Below are 24,720 nucleotides of genomic sequence, written 5' to 3' on the forward strand. Positions count from 1 at the left end.
ATTCTCATCCTAAAAATCAAAAAAAACCAAAGAAACCTGCGTGGTCTCGTGGGAGGCAGGTTCCCATTCTCGTACGTAAAAGAATGGGTTCTAGCCATCCAGATGGCATCAACATGGTGGGACCCACAAATAAAGGATGCCATCTGTATGGCTGGAACGTATGAGAATGGGAATCCAACTCGTCTCCTGGGCCCGTGACACAATGCAAGATTGCGTGAAATCATTACCCCACCCACCCCTATGAAATAAAGAAATCCCATCTATGTTATGCTCTGCGACAGAACACCAAAACTAACAGAAACTCAACAGGATCTCTTCTGCACTCCGCATGGAGGAAATAGTGGACAGAAACAGATTTTTGGGTCTCTTTCTCTCTCTCTGTCTGAAATCTGAATGGTAACCTTCAATGGATTACAGCAAATGGGCTGAAATGCAACGTCTTCAACCATCAAACCCTAACCCATCATCGGACCATTATGCTCAGCTATACAATGCACAGCAGTCTTCTTCCTATGCTCATCAATATCCTTACTACCCACACCAAACCCAAAACCCTACCTTAGTAGACCCTCCGACCCTTCCGCCTGGAATCGACTCCTATGCAGCCATTAATTCGTACCATACTACCCATGTAGGTTTGGAAGGCCAGGCGGCCGTCACCTATGGTCACCATGTAGCTCAGATCGGTGCATTGACTGCTGCAGCGTATTATCAGGATACGAGTACTGCTGTGCAGAATTGGGCTACCACTGAATCTATACAACAGTTTGGTGCGGATCACGCGAGCTACACTGCTGTAAGTATTCATACTATTTCTTGCAAATTAGTACTGCAGTAGCTTATTTTGTTATCCCCATTTATTTTGTGTGAAAATGTTAGGCTATGTATGGAATTGTAGACTTTTTGTTAGGTGGGTATGTGTTGTTCGTTCGTTAATCGGAATTACGTTTGGGATTAATGAGCTGAGGGTCATTTCATGATTGTCACTTGGGACTTGTTTTATGATTTATGAGTGAATGAAATTGGTGTTTGATGCTGTTCCTTTCGTGTAGTCTGTCCCTTACTTTATTTCCTGTGTGCCTGAATGGTAGTTTACTGTTTTGGATTTTTCTATACTAACAATGAATTTTCCTTTTTAAATTCTATTATGTGATTTATTATTAACTATAGTACTATTTTTCCCCTCACCCCACCTGTACAGCATGGTTAATGAGGACAGTTTGATCATTCTACCATTGATAATCATTAATGTTTTTATTTCACTTTATTGGCTTTGTCCATCTATTGATTGCGTGTTCATTGGAGTAAATGGGTTGCATTTGTGCATGTTATCTGAAATCTTGACGACCTGTTTCTTCTTAAGAACCAAAAAAATTTGTGCCAAAATAACAGATGCCAAGAAGAACAAAAGGCCTTGGCCTTGGACACGTAATGGGTCTTGAAGTATTATTTTTGCATCTCCCTGGCCAAATCCGCGCACATTGGGATTACTCGTTAATGGTTGATCAAGATTGATAGATTCGCCCTCTGAAACTAGAAGTTCTGGTCCTGGAGGTATAATAATATCAACTACTTGGTTCAACGATTGTGGAATCGCCTCTTCCCTATTTACTCTCCATTATGTTATGGTCTCTTTGACCTATTGTTTTGAGATAGTAATTATATCATCATCACCAACATCTCCCACTTGGCCATGTTGGCCGAATCCACATTTCACGTTCATATTTTTAGGAACATCCGTCAGGAAACTTTCATTTCCATTTCCATTTCCAGGAACAAGTATCATAAGATTTTCATTGTCATTACAAAGAACATTCAGTTCCTATTCCAGACTTAGACTGCTCTAAGTCCCATAAATATTCCGAACATTTAGTTCTGTTTCTAGACTTTGTTTGCTCTAAGTCCCATTAAATTCACATGTTTAATGTAGGCTTCTGCACAAACTCCCTTTGTGAGGGGATCAGCTACCGTATCGCTCGTAGGCATAAACAGTACTTTAATTTCACCGTTTTCTTTTATATCTCGTATATAGTCCACTGAGTATTAGGTTTCTTGCTGCCTGATTATCATAGAAAATTTCCACTCCAAATTTCATTAAGAACCGTCTTAGACTTTTGTTTAGGTGGTCGTGGGCTTTGATGAAGAGGTGAATCCCTTTTGGTTGTTTGGTATTCACAGGCCTTCTCCCTGCTTTGTCAAAGGTTGCAATGATTCCTGTGTGTTTGGAAACTTTCTCTTTTTCGCTGGCGTGTTTATTTCTGTTTTCTTAGAGTTTCTAGAGACGTTTTATTTTCAAGAGTTAAGTTGTAATGGACTTTTCATAGCCTGTACATGGAGAGTTTCCTAATTCTATTTTTCCTTGAATATTTTCTATAAATAAAGAGATGGGCCTACACAACTCCCTCACTGGGGTTTGGTGGGGTTCCTGCCCTGCAGTTCAGGTGGAACTCCTGAACATATCCTTCTTCTATCTATGCTTCTTATTTCCTTCTCCTCCATTGATGGAGGTCAGTTTTCTGCACTTTCCAACCGTATGCCTAAGTTTCTACTTCAGTTCTATGGTTCAATTGCCATTCTGATAACTGGCTACTGTTTTATTCTCCCTACAGTTGTCACATTCAGGTTTTTAGTTTTGCTTTGTTTCCAGATCTGTTTTCAAAGCCAGAACAGTCCCACTGATTTCAGAATTTTATTTACCAATCTCTTTCTGAAACTGAACTGCTGTTCTGTTCTGCTATAATAATCATATTCTAATAGGTCGATTCTTATACTGCTATTTCTTAGTTTCCTCTCCTGGAATCTTTTTTCTAATTGTGATTTCAATTTAGTTTTTATTTTTATCAGTTGCTATTTTCTGACCAGCTTAGTTTCTAATTCTGATCCAAGTTTTTTTTTTGAGTCTGACCTTCTATTTCCTGGTTTCTAGTTGCTATTTTCTGTCAGGGATTCTGTTTTGGTTAGTTGCGATTTCTGTGACGACATGATAACTTAAGATCTGACCGTAAGATTTGGGTCAGACTTTGTGGGATTAAACTCCATCTATAATAGATTACTCAACCAGGAAAGTAGGCCTATCTTATCTGTCTTTTCAGAGTTATTAAAATATCGAAAAAATTGTGGTTTCTATCTTTAGATTCCTAATCACTGTGAATCTGGAGTTTCCTTTGGTTTTCCAATCCCTAATTCCTTAGGTGACCTAGATCCCTATCAAAACCCCAAACCCCTACACCCAATAGGAAAAAGGGGAAAAAGGATTCAATCATTCAGTAGTGAAAAAGGCTTGAATGTATATGGTTTAATGGAAGATTTGCCCTAGGTATTTTGGTAGGATGGCAATGGTGGATCAAGAATTATGTATTTATCTTTGATTAGTTGTTATGAGACTGTCAGTGCTGTATGATGAGTCCACTAATTCTTGATGCTTGTATGTCCTAAGTGATGCTTAAAACAGTATACTTATTCAAATAAGTTTCCAGTCTTTGCCCAATTTACTCCAGAAAACATGTTATGTGCTTGTGGAGTCATTTTCATATTTTTATTACCAATCTTGTTCATATCTTTTCATTTCATTTGCTGTTCCTTTTTTCAGGGTTGTAACAGCTCAACTTCACACCGTGAAAATCTTAGTGCTTAAGATTCCACAATTATAACAATTTTTCTCTACTTAGTGTGGTGAACTCAAATTTATTATCCAAAGTAACACCCAAATATTCCATGTGACCATTATGATAGACTGTTTGTGCAAACATGTATATTCTGATGTAAATTTCTCATGGAAGTTGCATACGATGTACATTTGATTCAAATGGCTTGAAAAATGCAGTGAGCAAATTTAAATTCATTCGAAGGGAAAGTTATATATTGGGAATACCAAGCCTTTTCAGTTCAATCATAGCTGATGGAATGGTTGTTGCTACATTTTTGTTTCTGCTTTGTTAATCAATATGTGAAATAGAATGAACAACTCTGGTCCGTGGATTGGCATCATTTTTTATGGCTACTTTTCTTTATATATATTATTTTATTTTTTCTTTTGAGGAAGGATCTGATATGTTTTATTATGCCATCCTCCATACTCTATAAGGGAAAGGAGAAGAAGAATATAAATCTCATTTTGTCCATTGTAAACCAGATAGATACACCATAACCCTTAGTTTGTGATTATAGTAGTAAAACCTACTTGTCTGGCCAGCACAAGGGATGTGTCTAAACTGATAACTTTCAAAATATTGTTATAGTGATTGCCAAACTTAGGTTAAGTCTCGAGTGTCCATTATGATTAGATCTTCTTATTGAGTGGAATCTCAGAATGCGCTGATGTATAAATTGATCCAACAGTTTCAGATGTCAGGGCTAGCAGAAACAGGAAAGGGTATGAACAGATGCTAACAGAAAGATGTAAACCCAATTCTAGTAATGAGAATTAAAAGGGAGTAATAGCTGACTCAGACAAGAAGTTTGAAAGGAATCTTACCACTAATGACTAAACCAAAAGACATGAACAGTAATAGATAAGCAAAGTAAACTCATAAAACAGGCTATCCAAATCTGGAAAATAGAGCTCAGAAACTAACCTTTTAATATAGGAGTTGAACTAGAAATAAAGAACCTAGTACATTCATTTACATAGTCAAAAAAGCTTCCAAACTCCTACTCCAAATACAACTCAAATCTAAAAATGGAAAACTCAAAAAATCCATACACTAGCCTAGGTTGGGAGTCCTATTGAGACTAGGACTTCAACCTTTTACATGAAACTTTAAATAAAGACACTAACTACTTGCTTCCTGTTTAAACTAGAGCTTAGACTGACCTCATAACTAATGAAGAAACACAAGAAACTACTTTTATAAGCCAACTGACAGAACCAATTCCAGATAGGACCTCACAGCTAGTCCTTCTTCTTTCCTTTGGTTTCATGTGCTTCTAGGTTGGTGTTTATGCTCATATGCTGGTCAAAGTTCAAACCCCAAAATAATAAATCATTTCCTGATGGGTCCACATGGGTAGGCAAAAGTTGAGCACATTGAATTCGCAATTCCACCATAGTTCTTTGAAGAGAAAGTTCGTAGACTTGAGCGTTACATTCTTAACATCCATGAGCTGCCAGAGTTTGTTTATGGACTGAAGCTGGATGTACATAATGTGAAGTTGATCACTCGACTTTACAAAACTCGAGGTCGAGGGTTTTTAGAGTTGATGTAGAATTCCAGCAAGAAGAGAAGAAGAAGAGCCTGTTGTCTAGGGTTTGGTTCAATTTTATGGGTCAAATAAAACCTTTAATTCGAGATTAGTTCTGATTAGACTCAAATTTAAGTCCCCATTGGGTTATATGGGTCTTGGGCTAAGTATTTTTGGGTTCTCTATTGTAATGAGCCAATTCTATAAGCCCAAGTATGAGGGATTTGAGTCATATACGGGATTGGGTGTTAGTTTCTATTTTTAGTTTTGTAGAAGATTTAGGTTAGATTGGGTCCATATTGAGTTACTAATTTGGATTGTTTCTATTTTTTTGAGGAATTGTTGATCCTAGTTTTAGAAACTCTGGAAGCTCTAGAATGTTTCTATTTTCAGGTTTCCTTGGTTCTCAAGTTTAGGAATTTAGGGCAGTTTCTAATTTGTAAGTTGTGTTAGGAAAGAAAGTTGAGGGGTTAGTCTATAAATTAGTGGTCTGATATCCTATGTAATGCAACGATTTGATTAATGAAAATTTTGGATTCAGTCTTTGGTTCTACGGTGATTCAAAATCATCCCTGCTGTGATGATTCAGTAGGTTCCTGATGGTGATTGTAGGAAACCTAGTGGGGATTTTGAGGTTAGGGTACTGGTGGTGATTCCAGCCCACTGATCAGGTGGGTGATTCCTGATCATATCCTCCTTTTCTATCGTTTCTTTTATTTCTTTCTTTCACACAGTTCATACTTGGCTTTCTTTCAATCTGGTTCTATTCCTATAACTGCGATCTTGTCACAAGTTAATCTCCCACTGAATTTAATGGTTCGGGATTAGCACTGCATCAGAAGTATGCGAGAGACTTACTGATTGTACAAGGTAAGCTAGGGTGGGGATGCAGAGTGCAGCCCTAGGGCTTTTTACAATCCCAATCCAGCCATAACCCTAATCGGTTATACCAAACCCTCCCTCACCAGTGGGGTGGCACAAGGTAGGGCCCCTATTTAACTTAACCCATTTGCACCCCTGCACATGAGTGTGTCTTCTGTTGATCTTCTGAAGTTTTTCCTTTCCAGTAACATTCCATTTACATATGAAAGTTGTTCTGTTGGTGAAGGACAATTCTTATTGTGTCATCCTGAATAATACTAAAAAAAAAAAGCTATACAAAATTACAATCATTAGAAAAGAAAAAAAAACTAGATAGTTTCCCATCTCAACCTTAGAATAATTATTGATTATTTCCATTATCCTCATGTTTCAGATAGAATCTGGTAGGAATCATCTGTTTGATCATCACACTACCACAATGAAAGCATAGGATATCCCTCCCTAGCCCTTCAAGGTTCCTAATCCAATCTAAAAGGTTCCCGAAGTTTAGTTTTAAGTATCTTTTCTTTATATAGTGCATCTCTTATGTAGATCCTGCATTAATAAGATTCTTCTTTCTGTTAGGAAGAAGATAATTGTGAGTCTTGTGGTTCCCCTACTTTAGTAAAAATAATATATGCCTTCCAGGAGCCTCCTTCCTCTGGAATTTCAATGTGCTTTCTCAAAACGAACTAGTGGAGAAGCCTAAGGGGGATAGGTGATTTATCAGGAGCTCAAGTCCTCGACCTTATAGGAGATACATCTGATTCAACAAATACTGATAACTAATTTCAAAAGCAGAAGGAAGATCTCTTCAAACCTCATGCAAACAATAAAGTGACCTAACCAACTTTCTGCTTCTTTTACATGGAGGAGACTTGGCAGTTAACAGCTTGGCCACCAATTCTAGCAGGTTAGCAGTATTGATGCCTATTGCCATGAGGCCATTAAATGTTTGGTAGGTTAAGACCTATGAGTTGCAAATTTGTTTGGTACTTTAGTATTGGCTGATATAGGAAGGTTGGTTGATCAACTCCTGTTTGATGGCTCACCTATTTTAATGTGAAGGGATTGCTTAATCATTATTTATTTTTTATGGATAAGGACCTCTGGATTGGAGATTTCTATATCTCACAGTTGAATGTTATTATTGAGGATGACTCATTGATGATCTTTAGATGGCTGTTAGACCAATCTGGTTATCCTTGGAGGCATATCCACTTGATAGGGAGGCCTGATCCCTTCAATTGCAAGCAGAACTTCCCCATCATGTGGAGGAAGCAATCTGCTAATTCTGTCATCAACGAGTTGGTGAAAAGGGGGGGGGGTACCAGCATAAGGTAGCTGTGAACCACAGATACAGCATAAGGTAGAACCACAATAATCATCTTCATAAGAAAACACATTGCTGATAACACAAGCAGATGACACGGGCAAATAATAATGATCTTCAAATAAGCAGATGAGGTTCCAATAGAAGTGTGGAAGAGCTTAGGAATCTGTGGTTTATCTTGGTTAACCAAGCTGTTTAATAACTGGCGGATGATCTCCCCCTGCCTCAACAGTCTGAAACCCTTCTGCAGCCTGGGAACCCTCTCCCTCTCCGTAATGTCTCTCTTCCCAGCAACCTTCCTCTGTTGCTTTCTCCTAGGCCTAACCCTCTGAGCCTGGGGATTACCCCCTTCCTCAAAAACCAAGTCAAAGCATTCTTAGCCCCTCGATCCCCTGAGGTAAACGCACCTGTGGTCCCTTCTCTGGCCCAGCCCACCACCCGATTCCCTTTGGCTGATCCAACTGGTCTTAATGGGCCAGCTGGTATTATTGGGCCAGCTCTTTCTAGCCATCCGACCCATTGCCCTAACCCTTTTGTCCCGGCCCACCCTCTCTTGGGCCTAAACTCCACGTTGGGCCCCTCCACTCTACGCCCCAGTCTATCGGCCCCCCCCCCCCATTCCTCCGAGTTTTTCGCTGCCGTAACCCTATTTCCCCTCCTTTTCCTAAGATTCGTCCCTACATTGCCTATTCCTTGCCCTACCCGAAGAGGATTGCGCCTCTAAGTTCGGATATCAGAGGTCATGCCCTTTGCCGTGAGCCATCGGATCCTGGATAGTTTGCTTTGCTTTGGCTGGCTTGGTTGTTATTAGTTCGGGCGTCTCCACTTCTTTAGTGCGCTCTTGTTGGGGATCTTCCCCCCCCCCCCCTTTTTTTTTGTTTGTCCTTGCCTTGATTAGGCAAGGCTTTGTTCTTGCCTCGTGCTTGTAATCCCCCCCCTTCTTTCCTTTGGTTAATGAAATTTTTATTCATCCAAAAAAAAAAAAATGATTATGAGCACAAGGAAAGTGCTAGATGAATGGAGGAGAAACATCGTGGTTCTGATGTACAAAATAAAGGTGATATTCAGATCTATAATAACTATTGAGGCATAAAACTAATGAGCCATGCTATGAAATGATGTTGGGACAGGGTTATTGAAGTCCATCTGAGATAAGAAACTACTATTACGAAGATTTAATTTTATACCAGGAAGAGCCATGACAAAAGCTATTTACTTAGGAGACATTGAAAGATTTAGAGATTGCAAGAAGGAACTCCATATGGTCTTTATTGAGCATTGACATAGAAAAAGCTTGTGACAGAATCCCTAGAGAGTTAATCTGGCAAGTACTAGAGAAGAGAAGTGTTTCAAGTAAATATGTGGACATAATTAAAGATATATATGGTGGTGTATTGACTAGTGTAAGGGGGGGGGGTTTCAAGGTAGTGAATTCCCAATTACATTTGGGTTACATTAAGGATCAGCTTTAAGGTTCCTTGGTGTATGCTTTTTGCTGATGATATTGTTTTGGTGGATGAGACAAAAGTAGGGATTAACGCCAAGTTGAAGTTATGAAGATCAACCTTGGAATCAAAAGGTTTTAAGATTAGTAGAACGAAGACGGAGTATGTGGTGTGTAACTTTAGTTACACTTGGATAATGAGGTGGTGCAAATTGATGAAAGGGAGATTCCGCGAAGTGATTATTTTAGGTATCAGGGGCTCAATCATAAATAAAGAAGGTGATATAAATGATGATATTTCACAGATGGTTAAAATAGGATGGATGAAGTGAAGAGGTGTGTCTAGAGTGTTGTGTGATCGACGACCCTTTAAAACTTAGAGGAAAATTTTATAGGACATCGACAGTCATACGACCAGCTATGATGTATGGTGCGAAATGTTGGGGAGTTAAGAAGCATCATGTAGAAAAATTCAGTGTAGTTGTGGTGAGGATGTTGAGATGAATGTGTGGCAAAACTAGGAAGGATAGAGTAAGAATGATCATATTAAATCTGATTTGGGAGTAGTTCCGATACATGATAAGCTATGAGAAAGTCGTTTGAGGTGGCATGGCCATGTTTAACGGAGGCCTTTGGATGCTCCAGTATGGAGGAGTGATTTGATTCAGATTGAAGGAACTAAAAGAGCCAGGGGCAGGACCTAAAATGACCCTAGGAGAAGTGGTGAGGGAAGACATGCATAGTTTAAGCCTTTTCTAAAGTATGATCTTGAATAAAGCTGATTGGAGGGCAAGGATCCATGTAGCCGACCACATTTAGTTGGGATAAGGCTGAGTTGCTGTTGTTATCGTTGTTGTTGTTCAAATAAGCAGATGACACTATGCTGATGACATGAGTTGATAATAATAATAATATTCTTTAAATATCTCAGATAATAATTTCCAATCTCCCCCTCATGTGTAGCATTACGCATGGACAAACAATGAACGCAGGGGAGGCAGCAAAGAATAACCCATCATCATATGGCAGCAACAACCAGCATCAGTAGCAAGTAAACCACTTAACCAGGAACAGCTGCAACAAATCACCATTGTAGATATATAAATCCCAGATTTGACCATAGGCATCAATCACTGAGAAACTATGGCAAACAGCAGGCCACAGGGTCCGCATCAAGTTATCAGGCAGCAAGCCAACCATGTCGCAATAGTATAGAAACAATATCATAGCAGCAATGGGGTCACTATGGGCCCACAAGTGACAAGTAACTTAAATTGAATGAGTATTGGCAGTTTCGTAATTATTAGGACAGTATTGGACCCTTTTTGGGCAAAGAAACAAGGTCTAGGGAAGAATAGTGATTAAAGTAAAGAAGGAGGACAAATCTGTAACTTCAGAGAAGGTAGAGGTTAAACAAAACAGAACTTAAAAGGAAGGGGTTGTTCTAGAATTTCAAAACAATAGTAGGGATAATTTAAAATAAAGTATGAAGGAATGGACTTTTGAAGAAATAAAAGAACCTGTCCTTAAAAACTTATTAATAAAGGTAGGTCTTTTTCTACCTTATGTAAGAAACAGATCCAGCGAACCCATACCACAGTTGAGCTGTAACTTGATGAAAGAAATGCAAACAGAGTTGAAACTCTGAAAGCAGCATCACCCAGCCCTGGTGGACAGATTCATCCCAGAAGATACTACTCTAGTTGAGATGGAGATAGTGCCCTGGAAAGTTGCAGGCCAAACCAGAAAACAGAGTAGGTTATATCAATGGGCTTAAACTGTTGAAGAAAGCAATAGGTAAAGACAGAAACTAAGAGGTAATGATCCCAACTGAATGAATACCAAATTCCAAGGCTAAATAATGCATAATAGAGAAGATACGAACCAAGATGGAAATCTGAAATTGGGTCAGAAAACAGAGCTACCACCAGGGGTAGAACCGTAGAACCAGACAGAAAACATCAAAGAGTCATCTCCAGTTAATTTTATTATGATTCATTAGAGAACCAGCAGTAATCAGATCAGGATTGTGAAGCAAAACAGCGACCAACCAAACTGAAGAAGGCAGAACCATGGTACAAAATTTCGCGATATATCGCGAAATTTTGGTAGGGCCGAGACGAGATGGGCTTCCGAAATGAAAAAAGTTCAAATTTCGGCGAAATTTCGGTATATTTCAGTTTATTTCGGTATATTTCGTAGAAATACTGTGTATTGAGCAGTATATTTCGGTAAATTTCATAGAAATACTTTGTGTATTGAACTATTGACTATTTTGAAGTTTATGAGTTATGACTTATGCGCTTATGAGTTATGATTTTATGAGTTTAAACTTTAAACTAAAGGCTACATTTGACTTTATTTTTGTTTCATTACTTTGTTAAAATTTCTTATTATGTCTTTTAGTACTTAAACAATATGTATTTAACTATTTTATACAATAGGGTCTGACCGTCTACAGTCAATCAAGGGTGCAAACCCAAAACACCACTTCGAGTTCATTTTTTTTGCAATATGAAGGTTTAAATGTGTTTATTTAGCTTAAATAAGGGTGTCCATGAAGTATCAGGCCTAGATATGACCAAATACCCATCGAGATGGACTCCCGAAATATTGCAGAAAAAATGCAATATTTTGGCGAAATTTCGCCAAATTTCGGATATCTCGGTAGGCCCGAGATACCGATATATCGCGAGATATAGTACTATGGGCAGAACAGATAAGAAACATCAATAAGAGTCCGCAGGAGAGAAAACTCATGAAAACCATCAAGAACAGTTGCCGCATGGTGAGAAACTTGAGGAACAGTAGCCGCAGGTAGAGAACAGCATCAAGTATAGCTGCCGCAGGGTGGGACCTCCATCCATCATGGCTTTGATACCATGTTACGAAATTAGAGTAAATATATTCAGGATCAGAGAAGGCGCAAACAAGAAGAAAGGAAGGAGGAGGAGAAGAGAACCAAGAGAAAGAGAGAAGACATGTTAGATTGGAAAAGGGGACAGCCCACGGTTTGTTCTTAGCTTCTCCAACTGTGGGCAGTATATTGTATTTATAATATAGTCAATTAATTATTAAGACTGAAATTGATGCAGTATCAAGCCTGAAGAAGATCCCTCATGCTGTTTTGGTCCACATCAGAACTAGACCAACCCGCATGGCCAACACCAACCTCAATTAAGCCCAGCCGTGGGTTAAGCTGGCCAGGGTTAGTCCCTGCAATATTATTGCTGGTGGAGCCCATGAAGTCAACTCCAAAGAGCTACCAGACCTGAGTTTAACTTTCTTAAAGTGTCTTTTAATATTCCAGTGTGTCTTTTCATTTTCATAGGCTTAGTTAATGAGTTCAAAATTTTTTTTCTTCTAGGTACTTTAATTAGACTTTTCAGTTTTCAAGTTGGGTAGTTTGAGTTTTCTATGTAGGAGTCCAAGAGTGTGTGACTTTGTGTTAAGTAATTAATTTTACTTGGTATTAGTTTCTAGGTAACTTAATGCTTTATTGGAGTTAGCTTCTAGGTGATTAATGCTTGAGCCCAAGAGTCACTTTTATTTCCTTTATATACTCATGTAATCCAACAATGACAGAAAATTTGAAGAATGAATTGAATATTGGATTTCATTGGAAATCAGTAGGTGTGTTTGATCACCTTCTATCCCTTCCCCTCTCCTCAACGTCTTCTCTTCTTTCTCTCCCCCTCTCAATCTCATCTCTTCTCCTCTCTCTCATGATACTCTTCTCATCCCGCCGTCTCTTCTTCTATCTTCATCTAAGATCTGAATCTGATCTTGAAACCTCGTCTTCTCCTTTTATCCTATCCCTAACCTTCCTATAAACTAGATCTGAACCTTCCGCCTGCATCAATGCCCTCCCCCCCAGTTACATAAAAGCAACACTACTAAACATCACCATGACTCATAAATGTAAACCTAATTACTAACACAAATTTTAAACGTCGTCTCTAACACTATTACACCACCATGTTTCTAAATGTCACTATTTTCAACAAGGTCTTTGTATCTTGGAGTAATGGAATTAGAAGGTTAGCCTGAAAATAGAAAGTAACTTGGGAATGAAGGTCTGGGCAGCAGCAATGGAGCTCAGTTGAAGGGGAGAGATTTCTGAAGGCTTGAAGACTTGCAGGGAATGAAACTCAGCAACAAGAAAGAACCTCCTGGGCTTCCCAGCGCAAGGAGTCAGCAGGATCCAACACCAGCTCCTCTCTTCAAGGATCGAACACCAAGGAACAGCTTCATGGAAGCAAAACTTGCATAACAGCAGAGATATATTTTTGAATCAAATCGTGGAGCTCTTAGGCCCCCTCTTGGGTTGTATTTATAATTTCTTGAATGAGGTTACATAGCACTATCTACAACTAAGTTGATGTGAAGACTTTCTAATTTCAAAAATAGAAACTAACTACTAATTACAAAAATAGAAAGTACTAACTTCTAATTATGAAAATAGAAACTAAAGCAACTAAGTTTCTAAAATATAAAAGGCATCTTGACTGGTCAAAGGCCAGCTGGCTCCACTAAGGGCTGTGACACTGTTCATGTGAACAGTGTTTCCTTGTCCAAAACTGGCCCAATACTTGGGCTGGTTCAAGTCTGGCTCGATGGAGCTGCAACATCAAAATTGTGGCTGGCTGCCAAGGTAGGCAGCAGCCTTCTTCTTCTTCTTCCTTGAATACACCCTTGGTTCTGCATCACTAGGAGATTGTTTGAGTCCATAAAGGGACTTCTTAAGTCTGCAAACATGACCAGTAGAAGACGAGGGAATACATACTGGGGGCAAGGCCATGTACACTTCCTCTTCAAGATCACCATTCAAGAAGGCATTCTTGACATCCAATTGTTGAAGGTTCCATCCCAAATTGGCAGCACATGACAATAACACCCAAACCGAGTTCATCTTTGACCGGTGCAAAGGTTTCCTGATAATCAATTCCATAGGTTTGGATGAAGCCCCTGGCAACCAAACGGGTCTTGTATCTCTCAATGGTGCCATCTGCCATTTGCTTGACTGTAAACACCCGTTTGCATCCAACCAATTTCTTCCCTTTAGGGCGAGGGGACAAGGCCCCTGATACCATTTTTGTCTAAGGCCTACATTTCTTCTAGCATGGCCACCTTCCACTTCGGATAAGTGATAGCTTCTTTCCAATCCTATGGGATACACATAAAAGACAAAGAGGAAACAAAGCTCTGATAGGAAGGTGATAAAGATTCATAAGAAACAAAATATGAAATGGGATGTTGTGTGCAGGAATGCACACCTTTTCTAATAGCAATGGGACAATCATCATGAATAGAAGGATCAAGCACATTATCAGAGGGAGGAGTATTTCTTGATGGTGTGGGCGAATCTGGTGGAGGCACCAATGTGGGTAATGGTTGGTCCTTCACAGTTCCCTTTTTCTTGAGCCTACTCCGTGCATAGTTGTCAAGGCAGGAAAACGACTAAGGTGCCCGCCCGCCTAGGCGACCAAGGCGCCCCAAATTGTTATTTTTTATTTTCCCCTTTTCTAACATTATTTAGTATGCTACAATATATACCTTATATCATCAAAAATCAACATTAAGCCTCCTCAAGTCATAAAAAATCAACATTAAGCCACATTAAGTCACATCAAGTTATCAAAAATCAATATTAAACCACATCAAGTCATCAAAAATCAACATAGAACTAGAAGGCAACAAAACTTGAAGAAGCAAGCTATTGAAAGTTTGAAACAATCAAACATACATTTGGTTTATACTAGTCACACATTTGATTTATATTGTTCTTAGAAAATATGATCTTATCTATAAGTAATTAAATTATTCTTGATTTAGAGAAATGTTTTTGTTCTCTAGGAAGTTTGACTAGTCAGATGATTTTATTTTTACACGAGACTTTTAGTATTAGGTAGAGCACAAAACCAGCTTTCCAACAAATCCAAAATTGCTTAAATCTGATTTATATTGAAGAAGTTATGTTCCGGTCAAACCTTATTTGGTAAGCGTGAATGCTATCAAAATCGCTCTGAATGAAAATATTTGGATATCAAAACAAATGAATATTTTATCGCACTTTTGGTTTTTAGCAATGTTTTGCCATATTAAAATTTATAGAATTTTTAGATTTGAGAAAAACCCCAACATTAGAAAGTTGAAAATTTTACCTACCGTAAAAAATCCAGTTTTTGTTCTTGAACTGGGGGGTTGACTTTTTATCCTTTTGGAATTTTATTTTTTAACTATTTTTATTGGATTCAAATAGGGGGGTATTTGCTTATTTATGAATAATATCTTAAGTAAATGAAATATTTACCTAAATGATATTTGGCATAAATAAGGGCCAATACCTGGTTCGGTACCAATAAAAACCAGTGCAAGGCGCCTTGCAATAAGGTGGAGGTCACCTAGACCCCAACAAAACCGCCTGGACACCTGGGCGACGCCTTGACAACTATGACTCCGAGTGTAAGTTATTGTGTCCTGATCAAGAGCAGAGTGAACCAATGTCTCCCCCTCACCACTGGTAATGTCAATAATAGGTTTCCCTTGGACAGGAAGCTCCCCTTGAACTGGGAGACTATCAATAATCATAGGGGCAACTGACAGCTCTTCCTCCAGACCCTCCCCCTGAAGAGGTGTCATAAAATAGGGTTTCGACTTATGGAAGGTTACATTCAGGGTGATATAAAGACGGCGAGAAGAAGGATGATAACACTTGTAACCCTCTCGGGAGGCTGAATTACCAAGGAAAATACACTTAAGGGCCCGGGGATCTAGCTTGGACCGATTGGGGGAGGAATTGTGGGCAAAACAGACACACCCAAAATTTTTGGGAGGAAGCAATAGTTGGGTTTAGGAGAAAGGAAAAAGGGGTTCTAAAGTTGAGCTATACACCCAAAAAAAGATGTAGTAGTTTTTAAGGATTGGTGCGGGAAAGAAAAGAGGGCGGCCCCTCTTCATCTCATCATATTAAAGGGGCGCGACTCTGTATGAGGCTCGTACTGCAGAGCAAGCGAAGAACCAAGCAACTCCAGAGCGCGCTAGCTGATCCACAACCAAAGAAGCAACGGCTGAGCTAGCTGATCGTAGACCACTCTCTCCTTAGGACACTAAAGGGAGCTCTATTGATAGGGTAGGCAACAATAAGGACATCATCTCCCCAATAGGTTTTAGGGACACGAGGAATAAACATCAAGGCACGGGTCACGTACAAGAGATGATGATTTTTTCATTCAAGGATGCCATTTTGTTCTGGTGTCCGAACACACGAAGTTTGGGAAAGGATCCCATAGGAAGAAAGGTACTGCTGAAAATTATAATCAATATACTCTGTATCATTATCGCTATAAAGAACGCGAATAGCAGCATTGGATTGAGTCTTAAGCATGGCATGGAAAGATTAAAAGCAAGAGAAGACATCAGACTTATGGTGTAAAAGGTAAACTCAAGTGAGGCGTAAATGAAAACATTACGATCAACGGTCGCAGAGGGACCCCAAAAATCAAAATGAATAATTAAAAAAGAAACATCACTTTTAAGAGTTTTGTGTATGCTTTGCAAATTCACACACATCACAATAGAGCTGTTCCAAACCATAAATTCTAACTAAATCGGGAAACATAGAACGTAAAATATGAAAAGAGGGGTGTCCCAAACGGCGATGGCAATGATGAAGCATGGTTAATATGCTGTCAGAACGGAGAGTGTGAGTTGAAGAAGGGAGAGGAACTGTTGGTGTGGATTCCAAGTAGTAGAGACCATCACGGACCCGACCATACCCAATCGTTGTGCCCGTCACTAGATCCTAAAACACACAACGAATGGAAAAGAAGTGAATAGAACAATCCAACTCACTGGTTAAATGATAAATTGATAACAAATTTGCACATAATTTTGGGACATGTAAAACAGAGGTAAGAGAGGAAGAGCAAGAGACTGAACCTTTACTCGAAATGGAAAACATAGACCCATCGTCAACACGTAGCTTGTCTCAGCCAGAGTAAGGAGAATAGGTACGGAAGACCTTTGAGTTACTAGTCATGTGGTCGGTAGCACCACAGTCTATTAACCATAAGGGATTGGAAGAAGAGATATGGAAATTACTTGACTGGGCATGATTGAAGACAGAAGAAGAACTAGTAGTAGTCAACTGTGTCACCAATTTTTGGATTGCAGCCATCTGATTTGGAGAGAAAGGTGCCGGTGTAGAAGTAGCAGGGAAACTATCAGCTGCATCAGAGAGGTGAGCCTAGGAACGAGTGTTGCCTGGTTTGGGATTGTGTCCATTCTTAGGGCGCCCATGAAGTTTCCAGCAAGTTTCTCATGTATGACGAGGGCAACCACAATAGCCACACTTCATGAGTTCCCGTAGAGAGGAAGTGGAAGTGTCCATAATGAGAGGTACATGTGGAGTAGTAAGCAAGGCCGACTTACGGGAGTAGCAGGGGGCATAATAACAGTCCAGCGATGGTCCTCAGATTGTACAAGATTATATGCCTGAAGAAGAGTAGGGAATGAATCACGCCCTAGTATCTGAACCCAGACCTGATCATATTCAGGATTCAAACCCAGTACACGTTCCATCTCCCTCTCCTTTTGAAATGTGCCAGCATCTTCAGGGTGAACCATGGGAACGAGATGGTAAAAATCCAATTGTCGCTAGAGAGTGGTCAGGGCCGCATAATAAGCAATAAGATAACTCTTTTTGAGTTATCTGGGCTTAATTCCTTGCCCGTGAGTAAGTCTCGCGAACTGCATCCCATAGATCCTTGGCAGAATTGAAGAGAACAAAGTTGGGACTAATAGATGGCTCCAAAGAATTCGCATCATTAGAAGACCATGTGGAAAGCTGCAGTGAGGTCAATTGGTTTAAGTGTCTCCTGTAATAAGGCCAGAGTAGTTGTGTCCTCGGAGTGTGAGAAGACACACTCGAGACCAGGTAAGATAATTCTGACCATTCAATTTTATGGGGTCAGGTTGGAGAGAGTGATGTCCAGTGGTGCTTGATTGACCAAGAAGGTGCCCCTCAGGTGTGCCAGAGGAGGGTGCACTTAAAGAGGTAGTACTCGCATTGTCGTCGCCCATGATAACCAAGAAGAAGACTCAAGGGTTACAACAAAAAAGAGGAATCTTCAATACCAACAAGAGGCGGCAACACCGACCGCGGTGAGGCACGGGGACAAAGAAGAGGTTGCTATGGAGAAGGCACAGCGACTAAGGAGGGTTGCGGCGGCACCGACAAGAGGAGCAGGCGGAGAGGCCCGACGACCAAGAGCGGTTGCGGTAAAAGAAGGCACGACGATCAGGGAAGGCTAGTATGGCATGGTTCATGTTTCGTCTACCATGCTAGATGAGGAGGCGGTGGCCCCCAACGGGAGGGGGCGGTGGCGGTGGTGGAGAAGGGCAACGCGAAGAGCGAGAAAAACTTTCTAGGGTTTTGGGCTTTGATACCAAGTTCAGAATCAGAGATTTTAGGAATGATGTGACTTCTTAGTAATGACAGAGGTCCTCTTTATTTATAATGAGATTACAACCCAAGGGGTAAAAAGGTAAAAAGACATATAAAGGAAAACCCTAATTAAACCTAATGTAAGATGCTAAAGATACTAATCGGTTTTCAACAGCTTTTCTAGTCCCAGGTGTGCCTTTTTTTTTAATGCGTGTGGATAATGTAAGATGCCAAATGGATAATTACTTATTTGGATGTGTGTGCCTTTTTTTTTATTTTTTTAATTAATATACACAGTTGAACATAAACACTGAAGCTTTTTGGCACACAATTCAAACTTGGATTTATACATTTGTGTATGTGTGTGTGCATGTACAAGCCTTACCCATTTATCCTCTCATTTCAACAATTTAGTGTGATGATTTTCTTGTTTATGTTGTATTTTCTTTGGTTTTTCCAAAATCAATCTCTTGTGATTCTACCACAAGCCATAAAATCTCTGAACAAGGAGTAAGAGGTGCCCACAACTTCGACTCCCATGGTCTGGAACAACTGGAATCATCCTTTAGCAAATGATGCCACTAAGATATTACTAACAGAAACTAATGTTATGCAAACCGTTTGGTGTGAAGTTTGCAAGATAGATTTTAATAGCAAAGATGTCTATGCTCAACATATTTTGGGAAAGAAAACAAGAGATATCTGATGATTGACTCTAATGTCCCCACCACTACAATAATGCAGATCAATCCAGGGACAGTCATGGGGAATAAGGCTTCTACCTTTGGTGAGGATTTGGAATCAAAGAGACAAAAGCTTGTGGAAGGTGGGGCAGCATTTGATTCCACGATGGTGTGTACAATATGCAATATCGCATGCAATAGCCAAGTAGTGTTCAATAACCATCTCGCTGGTAAAAGACATGCTATTCAGGTGAAGAAAATAGATGTAGAATTGTTTTGCCTAGGTTATTTCTCTGCCAGTATCTCTCTTCCTCTTCTCCTAATGTTCTATTTCTCCTACCCCGACAACTACCAATTATTTCACTGAGATGACCAACTAATTTATGGTATCTGTAATCCATGTAATATTCATTGATGAATCACTTGATATAATAATTGTGTACTCCAATTAAATTAAAATCAACTGTTAAAATTTTTTTTACAATTTTTTCTAATACGCTTCCTAGATCTTTCTACAGTGAACTTGGTTAAGACCCTCACTTTCGTCTTGGTCTGGCTCCTGCACCCCTAACCTGTACGGCTATACTTGCCGAATTTAATCATAAGTTGTCTTCACTTTCTGATGCCATCATTTTCCATCATGATCTACTGAACTTAAATTTCACCATGACAACATTACCTCAAATCTGATGGTGTAGTGTTTGCATTTCTTGTGTAGTTTGCTTAGATAAACCACTAGACAGTATAATATTATACTTGACTAAGACATATCTAATAACTAAAACCAATTTATTTTTTCTTTACTATGCTTCCGGCTGCAGCAGTTCTGCAGTTGAACTTCTTTACTTGCCCTTGATTTCTAGCTTGTTCTTGTCAATTCAGTCCTAATACAACTTATATAGCCCCAACTGGTGCAACTATTTGACATCATTCAATCCTTAAATAGTTTTTGTTTTAGGGAATCACAATTTATTTATCATCTTGGGTGATACTGTTATCCCAGACAAGTTGTCCTGAAGTGAATTGTTTAACATCTTAGAAGCATTATTAGGAGTCTCCAGTGATCAATATCTTGGACGTATCAATTTCTTTTATTGAAGTGTTTGGAAAATTTGCTCACATAAAATATTTTTGAGCCAATTTTTTTTTTTAATACTAGTCTTAACTCTATGTATCAGCTAGTGGGGTGATCATCTTGAGACTAGTGAATCCAAGATTCATTTACTTAAATCTACCTCTTGTGAAATGTAAAAGTTCTGCCCCAATATGAACTTTGGCTCAAGCCGCATAGAAGGTGGCATTTTGATCCATCTATTTATCTATATTGATTTTGTAGCCTTGACAACAACAATCAATTCCATGGGATTCAGTAGGGTTGTCCATGGTGATTTTCATGTATTTACCAGTAACGTCATTTTAATCCTATCAATAGCAATGATTTAACAACTCTTCTGCATTATAGAGATGGCCCATATTCTCCTAACTGATGGCTGACACTGGAGATATTCTCTGAGCATTAGCAAGCTATGTTATAGAAATATTGTCGTAAAGTAGTGTTGTCACACATTTTCATCAAATTTTCATCTCAAGAGAGCCTGTAGATATTTAATTACAGAGATCATTCTGAGATTTCTTCTGGCAAGGTTAGTTTTGAGGGTTGGGGTTTTGGGCTTCCGCTCCTTGGCATTTGGTTATGTTAGTTCTATGGATGTTTTCAGGACAAATTGGTATTGTAGATTCTTAAGGAAGTGGGAATTTCCCATATCCAATGCAGTTTTAAATGCATAAGATCAAGCTTTTCCTCCGAATACCAGATCTGCCTTGGAATATCAATCTAGGCTCTTGCGTAATTCATTTAGGTCGATGTAGAGTGAAGGTTTCTTATGAATCTGTTTGTTTGAGAGGCCTGGCTTGTGATCAGAACATTGCAATATGTAATAGAGGAAAAGAGATGGTTCTTTATGAAGAGTTCTAAAGGTTTTCTATATGACTAACCTTGTAGCATTAGCGAAAGTGTGTTTTGTCTGCAGTACATGCATCAACTGTTTTTCCATCAATATGTTCATTATCTTGGAATATTTCCCGCTTGGGAGCCTTGGAATTATTCCTGATACTGCTGAGCTAGGTTATTCTGGTTTTGCATTTTGTTTGATAATTCTCATGTGTTTCTGCAAAATTTTCCCCGGTTAAATTTTATCTTCAAATGAGCTGGCCTTTGTAACAAATGGTAGTAAACAAAAGGCATGAATACTTGGGTTGATGACTTGACTGGGATGCAAAATAGGTTCTCAGCTCTTCTAGTTTAAGTGGTTAATGCACAAACTGAGGTCCTTTATTGCTAACATCATCATCTTTATCTGTCTTCCTATATTGTCTTCTTTGAGTATGAGTTCATGGTGGTGGTGTTAAGCTATAGCAGACCAAAAATTAAAATAATAATAATAATTGAAGGAAATCATTGCCAACTATTAACAGTCTAGTACTTGCCTGCCTTCTCAGTTATATTGAACCTCTAAGAAGTCTTAGTTTGTGAGAACATGTCTGATATTGTGCAATAACAGAGATTTATTGCCAGTCATTTTCATTTTGTATATCAATGTCATTACAATCTTACAGCTGTGGATTTCTAACTTCCCCCTTACATACTGGTCGGCTTCATTATGAAGTAACTGTGTCTCTTGAACCTGGACTTTGTCAGTTGTCTGCTCTTTTTTGGATATTTCTGTGCAATTGAATTTCAGCTCGATAGTGTCTGTTGACCTTTTGGGTTACTAGGTTTGTGGCTTTACTGAAGTTCTAATTTGTTGGTAACTTTATGCAGGCTAGCTTAAGACCTAACGGGGCACAGACGTTGGTTGCAGCAAACCCCAATCCCCTTGGTTGGAGTAAAAAGCCAAAGACTCACCCTGCTGTGAATGGCGTCTGGAAGAAAGGTGCACAGAAAACCAAAATAGTGCAGTCTGCCTGGTGTGAAATCTGCAAGATTGACTGTAACAGCAAGGATGTCTTGGAGATTCACAAATTGGGAAAGAAACACAAGAAGAACCTGGAGAAACTGGAAGAATCAAAGACTTCTGCCAGTGCACCAGCTGCAGGAAAGGATCCCATGATTGGGCCAAAAGAAAACCCCGCAGCTGACAAGGGCAAGACTGTGGATGTGCAACAGAGTAAAAAGAAGGGAGCATCATCTTTGGGGCCTGGGGAGGATCTAGAAACAAAGAGGAGGAAACTGATGGAAGGAGGGGCGGCAGCCGATGCAGTGAGGGTGTGCCCAGTATGCAATGTGGTGTGTAATAGCCAGACTGTCTTCAATTACCATCTGGCAGGGCAAAAGCATATTAATATGGTGAAGAAACAAGCAGCATTAGCAGCAGCTGGAACAGCCAATCCTCCTGCTGGTCCTGGGGTGGTTACTGCTGCTTAGAAGAACGCTGCCCTGGAGGAAAAAAAAAAAGAGGGCAAATATGTCAAATGTTCTCCCCTTACTAGTATTAGGGAAAAGGTTCTCTGAACCGCTGGAGAAGGATACACTAGCATTTCTGTGTTTATCTCTATCCTCCAAACATGAAATGATTTTTCATACTGATTTGTTGCATTTCATTGATGCGTTTCCCTGTGCCACTTGTGTCATTAGCTCATAGAACCCTCTCCTTTATTATTATTATATTATCATTATCATTATCATTATTATGCAAGAAAAACTAGATTGAAACCTGTCAAAACCAAAGTTAACTCGGTTTCGTAGTTTTCTGAGACGAGTTGAAGGGGGATTTTATAAAATCCTTGCATTCGATTGGGTTTCGATGGTTTCGACCAATTTTGATTGGTTTTGACCATACATTGCCCATTGAAACTAGGGGAAACTTGGTTCGAAACTAGAACAGATAGGTGTTTATGCAAAAAACTGTCAGAAATCAAGCCAGAAACCAGAACAGGCACTTAGCTGTGTCTAATATCATTTAAGTAAATAATTTTTTACTTAAGATATTATTCATAAATAAGTAAATACCCTTTATTTGAATCCAAAAAAAATAGTTAAAAAATCAAATTCCAAAAGGAAAAAAAGTCAACCCCTTAGTTCAATAACAAAAATTGGATTTTCGACGATAGGTGCAATTTAAAATTTTCTAATACTGGGGTTTTTCTCAAATCTAAAAATATCATAAATCTTAATATGGTAAAACATTATTAAAAACCAAAAGTGCGATAAAATATTCATTTGTTTTGATGTCCAAAAAAATATTTTCATTCAGAGCGATTTTGACAGCATTCGTACACACCAAATCAAGTTTGACCGATACATAACTCCTTCAATATAAGTCAGATTTAAGCAATCTTGAACTTGTTGGAAAGTTATCAAAACAAAGCTTTCTAATAAATCCAAGATTGCTTAAATCTCATTTATATTGAAGGAGTTATGTTCCAGTCAAACCTAATTCGATAACATGTCCAAGAACAATATACAGTATCAAACTTGGATCAAAACCACAAGTAATATTTTTAGTGTTCTCTATGTGAAACTAATGCATGGATTGAGCTTAAAATGTCAAAAATAGGCAGCACAACAAGAATCAATGCAAAAAAAATAACTTCTGGGCCTCGAAACCAAGGTTCAAGTTAGCATGGAGAAAGTCCTAGGTTTCGACCGAGATATGGTCGAAACCGAGACGAACTCGGTTTCTGACTGATCGAAACCCTAGTTTTGGAACCTTGATCATTATTTAGATTTTATTTTATTATTAGGGGATCCTAGTTTTAGCTTGTCTTGTTGGAATATTTAATATGGAGTGCTTTTTTGGTGAAAGATAATTTCACACTCAAGTCTCTCCAAATTCGTAGTAATGAAATATGAACCTCCATTTTCATACAAGAAATAGTGCTGCTAGAGACCTATTTTTTATTTTACATCATACAATCCAAGAAAATCAAAAGTCTCTCTGAGGAATTCAAAGGGAAGAGAGTTGATATGGTTGAAAAAGGTCCCAAGTTCAAATCTAATCGCTCTCTCAGGAATTCAAAGGGAAGAGAGAGAGAGAGAGAGAGCGAATGATGGTTTGAGGAATGGGAATTGGATTGGGTGAATTTCAGCAGATTCTCTTGGGATCCTCTTTTGAATCAACCAATTCATATCCTGGTTTGATTTTAAACCAGTCAATTCTTCCAATCTTTTTCTGATCAATCTATCATAATTTACGTTTGAGATTCATGTTTTTTAATCATTTTCATTTCACCTAGACACAGGAATGGCAAAATGACCCCTACACCCTCCCCGTGATATGAAAAATACCACCCCTATTGGATGTCCCTAACACTCTCTCATTGGTTTATGCTGGTGCAGGGGCCATGCAACCTGATAGTGATCCCCCACCCAATAGCAAATAGCAGTAAAACATAAGGGAAGTGTTCCCTATCGGTGAGCATGGCCCTTGCACGTGCATGGGGCCAATGTGAGTGCACGGAAAAGCATAAATTGGGCAGCATTTTTGTCTTTCATGGGGGGTTGAGCAGTCATTTGGTCCCCATGTTTGGGCGTAGGTCTACGCTCCTCAGAGTTATTTTCCCCAAAACTTAAATCTCGTAACAAGATCTGAAGTTTATTGAATAAAAAAATACTAAGAATTAGAGCTTTTAGAAGAAAATTACCATTGATAGGGGATAGGGAGGCTGGAGAAGCATGGTTTGAGGTATTGGTATCGGATCGCACATATTTGGTGATACATATCGGTTTTGCTAGTCATCGATCTTGTTACTGTGCCAATACCATATCGGT

General features: G+C 39.1%; 1 protein-coding gene across 2 annotated transcripts; it reads left to right on the plus strand.

The window, feature by feature from the left end:
* The first annotated feature begins 331 nt into the window (after positions 1–331).
* Positions 332–22,390, plus strand: LOC122672855 (zinc finger matrin-type protein 3-like). 2 transcript variants are annotated; one of them, XM_043870353.1, is made up of 2 exons: positions 332–796; positions 21,772–22,390. In XM_043870353.1, the coding sequence occupies exons 1-2, from the start codon at positions 407–409 to the stop codon at positions 22,372–22,374; spliced, it is 993 nt and encodes a 330-aa protein (XP_043726288.1). In that variant the 5' UTR covers positions 332–406; the 3' UTR covers positions 22,375–22,390. The 2 variants fall into 2 exon arrangements, with proteins under 2 accessions (XP_043726288.1, XP_043726289.1); XM_043870354.1 differs by lacking the exon at positions 332–796 and adding an exon at positions 18,755–19,200.
* Positions 22,391–24,720: the final 2,330 nt, after the last annotated feature.

This window comes from Telopea speciosissima, chromosome 8, assembly GCF_018873765.1.
Source record: "Telopea speciosissima isolate NSW1024214 ecotype Mountain lineage chromosome 8, Tspe_v1, whole genome shotgun sequence".
Classification (NCBI taxonomy): Eukaryota; Viridiplantae; Streptophyta; class Magnoliopsida; order Proteales; family Proteaceae; genus Telopea; species Telopea speciosissima.